We start from the raw sequence: 15,721 nt of genomic DNA, 5'->3' as shown, positions 1-15,721 counted from the left end.
TGCTAGCGATGTATGTCAGTAATCTCTCTCTCTTCCCTGTAGTCTTGTTCTCTCTCTCCCTCTGTTTGTCCCTCTCTCTCTTTCTGGTCCTTCTGTCCGTGGCGCTGCAGAACCTGGACCTGTGTCCCTCAACACTGATGTCCATATCGCTAGCGTTAGCATTTATAGCTTTATATCGCTAGCATTAGCATTTTGTTTTTGTCTGCTCCTGCTCTGTCTCGCTATCACTTCCCTATCCATCTCCTTGTTTTTGACTCTCCTCCGACCTGCCATTCTCCCTCTCTCTCTCGCTCTCTCTCTCTCTCCCTCTCTCTCTCTCTCAACCCAGCCGGTCAGACAGATGGCCGTCCACCATGAGCCTCGGTTCTGTCCAAGGTTTCTGCCTGTTAAAGGGAAGTTTTTTCTTGCCTCCGTCTCCAACGTTCTTGCTCTTGTGGGTCAAGTTGGGTTCTGTGTTTCCCTGCTGATCCTGTAAAGCTTGAGACGACTTCCTGTTCTGATCTGGAGCTACAGAAATAAAACGGAACTGAATTGAATTAAAGACACGACCTCTTAAAATAGAATTACGGGTATATTTATCAAGCGTCTTCACCTCCTACTGAACTGTGGGGGTAGTTGACGGCTGTCTGTTCACCCCCCCCCCCCCCCCCCCAGGCAACGTCTTCTAATCTTCATCCTATACTGTGTGTGTGTGTAAGACTGTTTCCATTGATAAGGACTTGCTGCCTGTGTGTATTTCTAGCCTGGACAAACGAGCCTCTCGATAACACGTCTGGACGGGAGGCGTCCTTGAATCAACACGCGACGTGGGACATCTGAAGCAGATTGTTTTCCATGGGATGTCTGCCTATAGATGCTGTCCATCAGGCAGCGGCGTCTTCTTGAGACTGGCCAGACGAGGACAGTTCCTGTTTAACTGCTGCGCTTTATTGCTGTTTGCCCACAGACTGTCGTCGCCATGGATCCCCGACTGGCAGATGACCTCAGGGCTGTGTTCATCTTGCTCCTCGTCCTCGACACCGGTGAGCGAACCTCAGTGAAACCGACGCAGCATCCTCCATCAGCCCACGCCTTTAAGGTGCATTCAGCGACAGCATGTGAGAGGAACATTAAATCCTCTGTGGGACGATCGGATTGAGCATGAAGGAGTGAACTGAAGCGAGTCTTCCTCCTCAGTGTGTCAACACATTCTGCAGATAAGCACGAGGACAAGTCACAGTGCCTCTTCAAGGAAGGGAAGTGTTTTGTCCACTTGACACCAGTTCACTGTATCCAAGACCCGTCCCGGTTTCAGTTCCTCGAATGACGCGGGAATATGTGGGAACGCCAAGGAAGGCATAAGGCTTTTGAGGAAATCACGGTGTTGTGAAACATCTCTTTTTCAGCCTCTGCAAAATAGAAACTGAAACTGCCCACAGAGTCACGTGAAGCCCGTACGTAGAGTCATGGCCAGCAGCTTCGGTCACGCAGTTGAGTTTTTTATTTCCATTTCTCCACCGGGCTTTTGTGCACTTGCTTCTTTTTTTTCCATCTTGAAAATATTTACAAAAATAAATTAAAAGAGTAAAACCCATAAGAGCTAAAAATGTTGTTTCTTTAATTGTATGTAACTCATACAACTGTACATAAAAACTCTCCACGGGATTATCAAACTGATCCAGAGTGTCCTTGACTGCCAAGTCCTCTGACACCCTGTAGCACCGCATTATGTAATAACACATCATTATGTCATACGTTGGTACATATTGCACCGGTTATTACAAAATCCAGATGTTAAACTTTTTTTATGAAGAAAATGTAATAATTTGGTGCATTATGTAATAAAGCAGAATTGATGTCTTAATTTGAGAAAAACATAATAATGTTAGAACAACATTGACTTTAAACATTATATCATGACTGAGAATTCATTTTAATAACTCGTATGATGCTTCATTAGTCAAAACTTATTCAAATGTTTATTATAATAATACAGTGTGTTTGAAGGTTCAGAGACAAAAAGTGCACTAAATGCATGTTACAGACAAAAACATTATCACGTAACACGGCGTTATTACGTAACACGGCGTTATTACGTAATGCTGCGTTATTACATAACATGGCGTTATTACGTAATGCTGCGTTATTACGTAACGTGGCGTTATTACGTAACGTGGCGTTATTACCTAATGCTGCGTTATTACGTAACGTGGCGTTATTACCTAATGCTGCGTTATTACGTAACGTGGCGTTATTACCTAATGCTGCGTTATTACGTAAGGTGGCGTTATTACCTAATGCTGCGTTATTACGTAACGTGGCGTTATTACCTAATGCTGCGTTATTACGTAACGTGGCGTTATTACGTAATGCTCCGTTATTACATAATGCGGCGTTATTACGTAATGCTGCGTTATTACGTAACGTGGCGTTATTACCTAATGCTGCGTTATTACGTAACGTGGCGTTATTACCTAATGCTGCGTTATTACATAACGTGGCGTTATTACCTAATGCTGCGTTATTACGTAACGTGGCGTTATTACGTAACGTGGCGTTATTACGTAATGCTCCGTTATTACATAATGCTCCGTTATTACATAATGCGGCGTTATTACGTAATGCTGCGTTATTACGTAATGCTCCGTTATTACATAACGTGGCGTTATTACGTAATGCTGCGTTATTACATAACGTGGCGTTATTACGTAATGCTGCGTTATTACATAACGTGGCGTTATTACGTAACGTGCCGTTATTACGTAACGTGGCGTTATTACGTAGCGCGGCGTTATTACACAATGCGGTCCGACAGACCCGTCTGTAGCGTATGACCATATATTCCCATTCCTCCCACCGCGCACACGAACGTTCCCGAGGTGCAGCCGGCCAGCCTTGAGGACATGAATGCACTGAGGCTGGGATTGGAGCTTCGTAGGAGCACAACTGACTCTGGGCCCTTTTTGTCGTCTGTCTGGAACCCGACTGATGACGGAAGCCGTCCATGAAATATATTGAGACGACACAACATCTTTTTATTCCGGTTTGAACAGAATTTCAGAAGTTCAGAATCACACTGACAATTATTGTAACGCTCTGTTTTAGAAAAGTAATGCTGCTGAACTGTATTGAATAATTTGTTTTTAACGAGGAGCATATTTTATAGTCTGAGCTCATCTTGTTTTGGTTTCTGTGTAAAACCTCAACAATTATTATTTGGACTAAATTCACGGCAATTTGGAACCTTTCAATGAAACATCAAAGCATCTTACAAACTTTGTGTCCTCCAGGTTTGGGCGAAAACGACACCGGCTTGGATTTTTGTGGCACATGGCGTCACGGCGGGGGCTCCCTGAGCCTCACCATCAATATCTTCCCAGGATGCAATGGGATGTCCATCTCAGCCAATAGGAGCTCTCTGTCCATTGATGGTCAGGTCACAGCCCAGTGCAGACGCTCCGATGTAATCCACCTCACCGAGCAGTTTGGGATGGATTCATTGGAGGAAAGTGACTTTTGCCTGTACTGGGAGCCCCTGTTGGACCAGTTGAAGCTGCAGGTAAATAATTGAATGCAGTGTGAGACTAAGAGATTAGATGAAGTAGATTAAGATTAAAATCTCATTGAATCGCATAGATCAGAGGAATCATCCTGACTCTGTGCTGGCCTGCCAGTCTGCAAGGCTCCTGCTGCACCGATCTGTCTCACGGCCCCAACAGCCCCGAAGCCCCCTACGGCATCATCAACGGCATGGTCAAGAATGACATCATCACCCACAATATACTGGCCGCCTACACGTTCAACGGGACGCCCACCGACTGCAGTAAGAAGAAATAACATAAAGCGCTTCCTGATTGAACCTGAATCCTGGATTGATCCTCTTTAAAGATGAAAGCTCTCAAAAGTGAACTTAACCCCAAATCCAAAGATGATACAGATGTAACCGAGACTCAATTCGAGTTTGTATATTTTAGGCTTTTCAGATTCTGTTGTTGTTTTTATTCCAGAGGCGTTATGTGATCAAGCGATCCAGAGAGCCGGCCGAGTCCACATGTAAAATCCTTTCTTTTCACTTTTCACTTTTCACTATCACGTTTGTAGCATGATCCTCTTAAAGCCTGTCGTATTACTAAACTAACTGTTTGGGAACGTTTTGGGCTTTGGTAATAAACAGGAAGCTAAGATAAGCATTATGCTGTGTGAGAGTGTGTGTGTGTGTGTGTGTGTGTGTGTGGGGGGGGGGGGGTTACAAAAATAACTCTTTGGCTTTTTGAACGGTTCATGTGTGTCTAGGCTGGAAGGCGCCGCGATGGGCCACCAGGCTGTCGAGCATCCCTGCGCTCAAAGCGCTGAGGTGGAGATGAATGAAGATTTCCAAGGCTACAACTTGACATCAACTGTAAGAAAAATGTTGACACTGGCTTGTCTAGGGTCAGAGGTCAACCACACTGTAGATGGGGTAGCTTGACTCCTGTGTCGACGGGGAACCGTGGACTCAAACGGGAGCTTTGAACTGCTTTTATACAGGAAGGAGTTAGAGGAGGAGAAGTTCTTACGCTCCACAGGTAGGAGGTGAGTTAGAGGAGAAGGAGAAGTTCTTACGCTCCACAGGTAGGAGGTGAGTTAGAGGAGAAGGAGAAGTTCTTACGCTCCACAGGTAGGAGGTGAGTTAGAGGAGAAGGAGAAGTTCTTACGCTCCACAGGTAGGAGGTGAGTTAGAGGAGAAGGAGAAGTTCTTATGCTCCACAGGTAGGAGGTGAGTTAGAGGAGGAGGAGAAGTTCTTACGCTCCACAGGTAGGAGGTGAGTTAGAGGAGAAGGAGAAGTTCTTACGCTCCACAGGTAGGAGGTGAGTTAGAGGAGAAGGAGAAGTTCTTACGCTCCACAGGTAGGAGGTGAGTTAGAGGAGAAGGAGAAGTTCTTACGCTCCACAGGTAGGAGGTGAGTTAGAGGAGAAGGAGAAGTTCTTACGCTCCACAGGTAGGAGGTGAGTTAGAGAAGGAGAAGTTCTTACGCTCCACAGGTAGCAGGTGAGTTAGAGGAGAAGGAGAAGTTCTTACGCTCCACAGGTAGGAGGTGAGTTAGAGGAGAAGGAGAAGTTCTTACGCTCCACAGGTAGGAGGTGAGTTAGAGAAGGAGAAGTTCTTACGCTCCACAGGTAGCAGGTGAGTTAGAGGAGAAGGAGAAGTTCTTACGCTCCACAGGTAGGAGGTGAGTTAGAGGAGAAGGAGAAGTTCTTACGCTCCACAGGTAGGAGGTGAGTTAGAGGAGAAGGAGAAGTTCTTACGCTCCACAGGTAGGAGGTGAGTTAGAGGAGAAGGAGAAGTTCTTACGCTCCACAGGTAGGAGGTGAGTTAGGAGAAGGAGACGTTCTTACGCTCCACAGGTAGGAGGTGAGTTAGAGGAGAAGGAGAAGTTCTTACGCTCCACAGGTAGGAGGTGAGTTAGGAGAAGGAGAAGTTCTTACGCTCCACAGGTAGGAGGTGAGTTAGAGGAGAAGGAGAAGTTCTTACGCTCCACAGGTAGGAGGTGAGTTAGAGGAGAAGGAGAAGCAGAAAACAAAGTGGTGGAGTGTAACGACCAAGGCAGTAAAAAACCCAAACACATTACAGTAGAGTGGGAATCCAAAACCAGAGCTTTATTGTTCGTTACCGGGTAAGGGTCGAAACACGGGAGGTCAGTCTGGAATGCTGGAAAGTAGGAATCATCGCTAACAATCTGGCAGGGGTGTGTTGTCTCAGCCGAGTATATATAGTGTCCGGGCCGATGAGAGACGTGTTGCAGGTGATGGCAGGATCACAGGTGACGGGAATGAACTGATTGCAGGAGCACAGGAGAGGGGAAGACAGGGAGAGATAGTGGGGGAAGGACACCGGCCCGCCTCAAGGTGTGACATGGAGGCTGAAGAACGAAGAGTGTTGTGTGGCTTTCAGGGAAGAGGTGAGACAGACTCTGGGTGGACAAGAGAGGCTTCCAGAAGACTGGAATACAACAGCTCAGGTGATCAGGGAGACAGGTAGGAGGGGACTGGGTTTCTCTGGAAGGAAAGGAGACAAGGAGACCTGCTGGTGGAACCAGGAAGTGCAGAAGTGTATACTTAGCTAAGAGTTTGCTAAGAAGAAGAGGAACAATTAAAGTGACAAAGATGAGATAGATAGATAGATAGATAGATAGATAGATAGATTCGTCCCCGTAGGGAAATGTTTCTACACTGACCGAACATCAACAACATCATTACACATCACAGACAACAACCAGTAATAAACCACGTGTGACACAACGTTGAGAAAACAAAGACAGAGCAGCAACAGACATCAACAGACGGCCCATCAGAAGGTCGACTGTTCAGGGCAGCTGTAACCGCAGGCATCCGGCCTTTCCTTCTGACCTTTAGAGTCCTGTCTCTGCGTCCTGATGGTAGTGGGATGATGTGTTGGTTTGGTGGGTGGGTAATGTCTTGTATTATGGAGTTTGGTCCTGTTGTTTAGCTCTGTGAGGTTAGCTGTGGGGAGGCCAGTGATTCTGGCTGCTGTGTTTGTGATACGTGTGAGTTTGACCCGGTTAGTTACAGAAAGCAAAGTGAAGAAGCATGAGGAGCAGGACAGAAGGGTGGGCTGAATGATACTCTGATAGAGTAACAGCAGGAGGTGGGGTACTCTGGTAGAGTAGCAGCAGGAGGTGGGGTACTCTGGTAGAGTAGCAGCAGGAGGTGGGGTACTCTGGTAGAGTAGCAGCAGGAGGTGGGGTACTCTGGTAGGGGTGCAGCAGGAGGTGGGGTACTCTGGTAGAGTAGCAGCAGGAGGTGGGGTACTCTGGTAGGGTAGCAGCAGGAGGTGGGGTACTCTGGTAGGGTAGCAGCAGGAGGTGGGGTACTCTGGTAGGGTAGCAGCAGGAGGTGGGGTACTCTGGTAGAGTAGCAGCAGGAGGTGGGGTACTCTGGTAGGGTAGCAGCAGGAGGTGGGGTGCAACGTATAGTCCTTGAAGTTTACGAATAGTCTTTGTTGGCTTCTTTTATGAATGTCCGTGGTGTGCTGATCAAAGGTGAGTTCATTGTACAGTGAGGGTGAAGTTAGAAAGGATGAAGAGGATGAAGAATGGGAAGGCAGTTGGACCGGATGACATACCTGTGGAGGTGTGGAAGTGTCTAGGAGAGGAAGCTACCAAAGACGCAGTGTTAGCGCTGATGCTAGCAATGAGAAGTACAGGGAAGGTCAGAAGGAGCTGCATTGTGTCTTTGTAGATCTAGAGAAAGCCTAGGACAGGGTGTACAGAGAGGAACTGTGGTACTGCATGAGGTACTGTAGTACTGCATGAGGTACTGTGGTACTGTATGAGGTACTGTGGTACTTCATGAGGTACTGTGGTACTGCCTGAGGTACTGTGGTACTGTATGAGGTACTGTGGTACTGCATGAGGTACTGTAGTACTGCATGAGGTACTGTGGTACTGCATGAGGTGCTGTAGTACTGTATGAGGTACTGTGGTACTGTATGAGGTACTGTATGAGGTACTGTAGTACTGCATGAGGTACTGTGGTACTGTATAAGGTACTGTGGTACTGCATGAGGTACTGTAGTACTGCATGAGGTACTGTGGTACTGCATGAGGTGCTGTAGTACTGTATGAGGTACTGTGGTACTGTATGAGGTACTGTATGAGGTACTGTAGTACTGCATGAGGTGCTGTAGTACTGTATGAGGTACTGTGGTACTGCATGAGGTGCTGTAGTACTGTATGAGGTACTGTGGTACTGTATGAGGTACTGTAGTACTGCATGAGGTACTGTGGTACTGTATGAGGTGCTGTAGTACTGTATGAGGTACTGTGGTACTGTATGAGGTACTGTAGTACTGCATGAGGTACTGTGGTACTGTATGAGGTACTGTGGTACTGCATGAGGTACTGTAGTACTGCATGAGGTACTGTGGTACTGCATGAGGTACTGTAGTACTGCATGAGGTACTGTATGAGGTACTGTAGTATTGCATGAGGTACTGTGGTACTGCATGAGGTACTGTGGTACTGCATGAGGTGCTGTAGTACTGTATGAGGTACTGTGGTACTGTATGAGGTACTGTAGTACTGCATGAGGTACTGTGGTACTGTATGAGGTACTGTGGTACTGCATGAGGTACTGTAGTACTGCATGAGGTACTGTGGTACTGTATGAGGTACTGTAGTACTGCATGAAGTACTGTAGTACTGCATGAGGTGCTGTAGTACTGTATGAGGTACTGTGGTACTGTATGAGGTACTGTGGTACTGTATGAGGTACTGTAGTACTGCATGAGGTACTGTGGTACTGTATGAGCTACTGTGGTACTGCATGAGGTACTGTAGTACTGCATGAGGTACTGTGGTACTGCATGAGGTACTGTAGTACTGCATGAGGTACTGTGGTACTGTATGAGGTACTGTAGTACTGCATGAGGTACTGTAGTACTGCATGAGGTACTGTAGTACTGCATGAGGTACTGTGGTACTGTATGAGGTACTGTAGTACTGCATGAGGTACTGTAGTACTGCATGAGGTGCTGTAGTACTGTATGAGGTACTGTGGTACTGCATGAGGTACTGTATTCAATTCAATTCAATTCAGTTTTATTTCTGTAGCTCCAGATCAGAACATAAAGTCATCTCAAGGCACTTTACAGGATTAGCAGGGAAACACAGAACCCAACTTGACCCACAAGAGCAACGGAGGCAAGGAAAAACTTCCCTTTAACGGGCAGAAACCTTGGACAGAACCTAGGCTCATGGTGGACGGCCATCTGTCTGACCGGCTGGGTTGAGAGAGAGAGAGAGAGAGAGAGAATGGCAGGTCGGAGACGAGTCAAGGAGATGGATAGGAAGAGATAGCGAGACAGAGCAGGAGCAGACAAAAACAAAATGCTAATGCTAGCGATATAAAGCTATAAATGCTAATGCTAGCGATATGGACATCGGTGTTGAGGGACACAGGTCCAGGTTCTGCAGCACCACGGACAGAAGGACCAGAAAGATAGAGAGGGACAAACAGAGGGAGAGAGAGAACAAGACTACAGGAAGAGAGAGAGATGATTACTGACATATATTTACAACATGAATAATCAGATAAAGGGGGAGGAGCTCAGTGTGTCATGATGTTAAGCCACCAGTGCTGCCTAATGACAGCATATTGATTATATTGATTACTGCATCGATTAGTTATAAGCTTTGTTAAAAAGGAAAGTCTTTAATCTACTCTTGAACATAGAGATGGTGTCTGTCTCACGAACCAATCAGGGAGCTGATTCCACAATAAAGGAGCTCGATAACTGGAAGCTCCGCCCCCCTGTCTGCTCTTGGAAATGTCTGGAACCACGAGCAGGCCAGCATTTTGGGACCGCAGGGTTCTAGTGGGGCAATACGGGATAATCATCTCTGTAAGGTAAGGAGGGGCCTGGCTGGTGAGGGCTTTAAAAGTAAGTAGAAGGATTTTATATTCAATCCGTTCCCTAACAGGAAGCCAATGCAGAGACGCCAGAACAGGGGAAATGTGTTCTCTCAGTCTGGTTCCTGTTAGAACACGAGCTGCTGCATTCTGGATCAGCTGGAGATGTTTAATAGACCTTTTTGGGCAGCCGGACAGTAAGGAGTTGCAGTAGTCCAGTCTGGAAGTCACAAAAGCATGGACTATTTGTTCTGCATCTTTTCGGGTTAGTAGGTGCCTGACCTTTGAAATATTCCGAAGGTGAAAGAACGCAGTCCTTGAAACGTGCTTTATCTGGGACTGAAAGGACAGGTCCTGATCAAAGATTACCCCCTGAGTCTTGGCAGTGGTGCTGGTGGACACTGAGACGCCATCTAGTTCAACTACAACACTAGAACAAACATTTCTGAGATGCTTTGACCCAAGAACCAGAACCTCAGTTTTATTTAGATTTAATAACAGGAAGTTCTCGGTCATCCAGGAGTTAATGTCCTTAAGGCACGTCTGAAGTCTAACCAACTGATCGACTTTGTCTGGCTGAACGGACACGTATAATTGAGTATCGTCTGCATAGCAGTGGAAATTTATGCTGTGTTTCTTAATAATGTTACCTAAGGGAAGCAAATACAGCGTGAACAGAACAGGCCCAAGCACTGAACCCTGTGGAACTCCATATTTAACTTCAGTGTACGTAGAGGATTCATCATGAACACGTACAAACTGAAATCTATCAGATAAATATGATCTAAACCAGTTCAATGCAGATCCTCTAACACCAACAGATTGTTCCAGCCTCTGTAACAGAATCTGATGATCTATTGTGTCAAAGGCTGCACTGAGATCTAATAAAATAAGCACGGAGACAAGTCCATTATCAGACGCTATTAAAGGTCATTGGTGACTTTAACTAATGCTGTCTCTGTGCTATGATGAGCTCTGAAACACGACTGAAAAACCTCAAATAACTGATTGTCTTGTCAGAATTCACACAGCTGACTGGAAACTGCTTTCTCTAGAAGCTTTGACAGGAATGGAAGGTTTGAAATTGGCCGATAGTTAGCCAAGACATCAGGATCCAATGTTGGTTTTTTGAGAAGCGGTTTAATGACTGCTGTTTTAAAAGACTTGGGTACATAGCCTGTGCGTAAGGATAGATTAATCGTATTTAGCAAAGCAATACTAATTGAGGGGAAGACTTCTTTAAGCAGCTTAGTTGGGACCGGGTCTAAGAGACAAGTGCACGGTTTAGATGAGGCAATAGCTGCACTCATTTGCTGCAGGTTAATGGGGGTGAAGCTATCCAAGTAACCATCAAGAGTAACAGCCGTATCTCTACTTCCATCACTCAGGGAGGGGTCAATGCCACACGAAGGCAGACGCTGATGAATGACGTCCCTAATAGATTCGATTTTGGAACTGAAGAAGTTCATGAAATCTTCACTACTGAGACCTGTCGGAACAGAAGGGTCAACAGAGCTGGAGCTTTGTGTTAGCCTAGCTACGGTGTCAGAGAGAAACCTTGGATTAGATTTGTTCTCTTCTATTAGAGATGAGTAATATGCTGCTCTAGCTTTGTGTTAGCCTAGCTACGGTGTTAGAGAGAAACCTTGGATTAGATTTGTTCTCTTCTATTAGATGAGTAATATGCTGCTTTAGCTTTGTGTTAGCCTAGCTACGGTGTCAGAGAGAAACCTTGGATTAGATTTGTTCTCTTCTATTAGAGATGAGTAATATGCTGCTCTAGCTTTGTGTTAGCCTAGCTACGGTGTCAGAGAGAAACCTTGGATTAGATTTGTTCTCTTCTATTAGAGATGAGTAATATGCTGCTCTAGCTTTGTGTTAGCCTAGCTACGGTGTTAGAGAGAAACCTTGGATTAGATTTGTTCTCTTCTATTAGATGAGTAATATGCTGCTTTAGCTTTGTGTTAGCCTAGCTACGGTGTCAGAGAGAAACCTTGGATTAGATTTGTTCTCTTCTATTAGAGATGAGTAATATGCTGCTCTAGCTTTGTGTTAGCCTAGCTACGGTGTCAGAGAGAAACCTTGAATTAGATTTGTTCTCTTCTATTAGATGAGTAATATGCTGCTCTAGCTTTGTGTTAGCCTAGCTACGGTGTTAGAGAGAAACCTTGGATTAGATTTGTTCTCTTCTATTAGAGATGAGTAATATGCTGCTCTAGCTTTGTGTTAGCCTAGCTACGGTGTCAGAGAGAAACCTTGGATTAGATTTGTTCTCTTCTATTAGAGATGAGTAATATGCTGCTCTAGCTTTGTGTTAGCCTAGCTACGGTGTCAAAGAGAAACCTTGGATTAGATTTGTTCTCTTCTATTAGAGATGAGTAATATGCTGCTCTAGCTTTGTGTTAGCCTAGCTACGGTGTCAGAGAGAAACCTTGGATTAGATTTGTTCTCTTCTATTAGAGATGAGTAATATGCTGCTCTAGCTTTGTGTTAGCCTAGCTACGGTGTCAGAGAGAAACCTTGGATTAGATTTGTTCTCTTCTATTAGAGATGAGTAATATGCTGCTCTAGCTTTGTGTTAGCCTAGCTACGGTGTCAGAGAGAAACCTTGGATTAGATTTGTTCTCTTCTATTAGAGATGAGTAATATGCTGCTCTAGCTTTGTGTTAGCCTAGCTACGGTGTCAGAGAGAAACCTTGGATTAGATTTGTTCTCTTCTATTAGAGATGAGTAATATGCTGCTCTAGCTTTGTGTTAGCCTAGCTACGGTGTCAGAGAGAAACCTTGGATTAGATTTCTTCTAATCTTCTATTAGAGATGAGTAATATGCTCCTCTTGCCTTGCGGAGCGTCTTCCTGCACATTTTCAGGCTGTTTTTCCAGATTAAACAAGACTCCTCCAATTTAGTTGAGCTCCACCTTCTCTCCAGTCTTCTGGCTGTTTGCTTTAACAATCTAATCTCAGAATTGAACCACGGAGCTTTCCTTCTTGGTTTTAGTTTTTTAATTCTTAAGGGGGCGATGGAGTCAAGCGTCGTGCGCATCAAGTCCCCAGCACCACCTAAAGATGATCTATGTGGGAGGGGCTAAAGTTACCACATGACTCCTCAGTAATGTTAAGGCTTGATAAAGAGTTTAATGCTGATGGGATCACTTCTTTGAATTTAGCAATAGCACCATCAGACAGACATCTAGTCAAGGCAGTTCTGTTTGATGGAACGTAGTCCAATAATACAAACGTAAAAGTGATGAACTTGTGGTCTGATAAAAAAGGGTTCAGTGGAAATACAATTAATTGATCAATATCAATACCAGACGTGAGAACCAGATCCAAGGTGTGATTAAAGCTGTGGGCGGGTTCTTTCTCTCTCTGGGAGGAGCCAATTGAGTCCAGTAATGAGAGGAAGGCAGTAGCAAGGCAGCCGTCACTGAATCTACATGAATGTTAAAATCTCCCACAACAAGTATCTGTTCTGCTTTCAGAACTAAGCTTGTTAAACATTCAGAACATTCTGACATGAAATCAGAGTCTGGGCCTGGAGGGCGGTAAACTAGAACAATCAGGACTGGCTGGCTTGATTTCCATGCTGGGAGTGACAGACTAAGAATAAGACTCTCAAAGGAGGCATAGTTTAATTTAGGTTTAGGGTTAATCTGGAGCTCCGAGTTATAGATGGCTCCAACTCCACCTCCTCGGCCGGCGTCTCCAGAAATTACCATAATTTAACATAACTGGGAGGCGTGGCTTCATTTAAACTGAAATAATCTCCAGGACCAGCCAGGTTTCTGTCAAACAGAAAATATCAACATGCTGATCTGAGATCAGATCATTTATTAAAAATGCCTTCGACGCCAAAGAGCGAATATTCAAAAGTCCACATTTAATGGTTTTACTATTGTTAATTTCTGTGGCGGCAGTTTTTATTTTTATAAGGTTTCCAGGAGTAACACGTCTCCTGTACAATTTAACAACCTTAGGGGGGGCAGACACCATCTCTATGGGGTTCTGGGTGGGTGACTGATCCAGAGGACGCTCATGTAGTACTGCATGAGGTACCGTGGTACTGCATGAGGTACTGTAGTACTGCATGAGGTACTGTAGTACTGTATGAGGACGTCTGGAGGGACAGAGAAGTATGTCAGAGTAGTTCAGGACATGTAGGACAGCAGTGAAGTGTGCAGCAGGAGTAACAGGGGAGTTTAGTGTAGAGGTGGGATGCACCAGGGATCAGCTCTGAGCCCCTTTTTGTTGCCATGGTGATGGATAGACTAACAGATGAGGTGAGACAGGAAGCTCCTCTGAATATGATGTTTGCAGATGACATTGTGATCTGCAGGTAGAGGAGAATCTAGAGAAGTGGAGGTCTGCTCTAGAAAAGAGAGGGATGAAGGAGAGCAGGAGTAAAACAGAGTACATGTGTGTACATGAGAAGGTCTCAGGGGGGACAGTGAAGCTACAAGGAAGAGACGTAAAGAAGGGAGAGGACTTCAGGTACCTCGGGTCAACAGAGCAGAGTGATGGAGAGAATGTGGAAAGGAGGTGAAGAATCGTGTGCAGGCAGGCTGGAACGGGGGGAGGAGAGTATCAGGTGTGCTCTGTGATAGGACGAAGGGACAGGTCTACAAGACAGTGGTGAGGACAGCCATGATGGACGGCTTAGAGACAGTGGTGAGGACAGCCATGATGGACGGCTTAGAGACAGTGGTGAGGACAGCCATGATGGACGGCTTAGAGACAGTGGTGAGGACAGCCATGATGGACGGCTTAGAGACAGTGGTGAGGACAGCCATGATGGACGGTTAGAGACAGTGGTGAGGACAGCCATGATGGACGGCTCAGAGACGGTGGTGAGGACAGACATGATGGACGGCTCAGAGACGGTGGTGAGGACAGCCATGATGGACGGCTCAGAGACAGTGGTGAGGACAGCCATGATGGACGGCTCAGAGACAGTGGTGAGGACAGACATGATGGATGGCTTAGAGACAGTGGTGAGGACAGCCATGATGGACGGATTAGAGACAGTGGTGAGGACAGCATGATGGACGGCTTAGAGACAGTGGTGAGGACAGACATGATGGATGGCTTAGAGACAGTGGTGAGGACAGCCATGATGGACGGCTCAGAGACAGTGGTGAGGACAGCCATGATGGACGGATTAGAGACAGTGGTGAGGACAGCATGATAGATGGCTTAGAGACAGTGGTGAGGACAGCCATGATGGACGGCTGAGAGACAGTGGTGAGGACAGCCATGATGGACGGCTGAGAGACAGTGGTGAGGACAGCCATGATGGACGGCTTAGAGACAGTGGTGAGGACAGCCATGATGGACGGCTTAGAGACAGTGGTGAGGACAGCCATGATGGACGGCTTAGTGACAGTGGTGAGGACAGCCATGATGGACGGCTTAGAGACAGTGGTGAGGACAGCCATGATGGACGGCTTAGAGACAGTGGTGAGGACAGCCATGATGGACGGCTCAGAGACAGTGGTGAGGACAGCCATGATGGACGGCTCAGAGACAGTGGTGAGGACAGCCATGATGGACGGCTTAGAGACAGTGGTGAGGACAGCCATGATGGACGGCTCAGAGACAGTGGTGAGGACAGCCATGATGGACGGCTTAGAGACAGTGGTGAGGACAGCCATGATGGACGGCTTAGAGACGGTGGTGAGGACAGCCATGATGGACGGCTTAGAGACAGGAGGCGGAGCTAGAAGTGGAGGAGATGAAGATGCTGAGGTTCTCCTTGGTCTCCAGGTTGGACAGGATTAGAAATGAGACAATAAGAGGGACAGTGAAGGTTAGACGTTTTGGAGACGAGGTCAGAGAGACCAGACTTTGATGGTTTGGACATGTCCAGAGGAGAGACAGGGACTATATCGGTAGAAGGATGCTGAGGATGGAACTGCCAGGGAACAGGACTAGAGGACGACCCAGGAGAAGAGACATGGACGTAGTGAGGGAGGACATGAGAGTGGCTGGTGTTGGGGAGGACGATGCAAAGGACAGGACTAGAGGACGACCCAGGAGAAGAGACATGGACGTATTGAGGGAGGACATGAGAGTGGCTGGTGTTGGGGAGGACGATGCAAAGGACAGGGTGAAGTGGAGAAGGTTGGGTTGCCTTGGCGACCCCTCAGGGGACAAGAATATATGTGAGTAATCTCTCTCTCTCTTCCTGTAGTCTTGTCCCTCACCGCTGATGTCCATATCGCTAGCATTAGCATTTATAGCATTATATCGCTAGCATTAGCATTTATAGCTTTATATCGCTAGCATTAGCATTTATAGCTTTATATTGCTAGCATTAGCATTTATAGCTTTA

At 46.2% G+C, this 15,721-nt stretch overlaps 1 protein-coding gene across 1 annotated transcript in view; it reads left to right on the top strand.

Annotated features, from left to right (window-relative positions):
- Nucleotides 1-2,882: 2,882 nt before the first annotated feature.
- The window catches only part of adgrg1 (adhesion G protein-coupled receptor G1), a 23,760-nt gene continuing 10,921 nt past the window's right edge, over nt 2,883-15,721 (top strand). Inside the window, exons 1-5 of the mRNA XM_068741766.1 lie at nt 2,883-2,913; nt 3,270-3,538; nt 3,616-3,802; nt 3,987-4,032; nt 4,273-4,378. Coding sequence (XP_068597867.1) covers nt 2,883-2,913; nt 3,270-3,538; nt 3,616-3,802; nt 3,987-4,032; nt 4,273-4,378 — 639 coding nt within the window. The remainder of the gene's footprint in view (nt 2,914-3,269; nt 3,539-3,615; nt 3,803-3,986; nt 4,033-4,272; nt 4,379-15,721) is intronic.

This window comes from Brachionichthys hirsutus, chromosome 1 (genome assembly GCF_040956055.1).
Source record: "Brachionichthys hirsutus isolate HB-005 chromosome 1, CSIRO-AGI_Bhir_v1, whole genome shotgun sequence".
NCBI lineage: Eukaryota > Metazoa > Chordata > Actinopteri > Lophiiformes > Brachionichthyidae > Brachionichthys > Brachionichthys hirsutus.
Note: the sequence above shows the minus strand (reverse complement) of the source record. Positions and strands in the feature narration are given on the sequence as shown.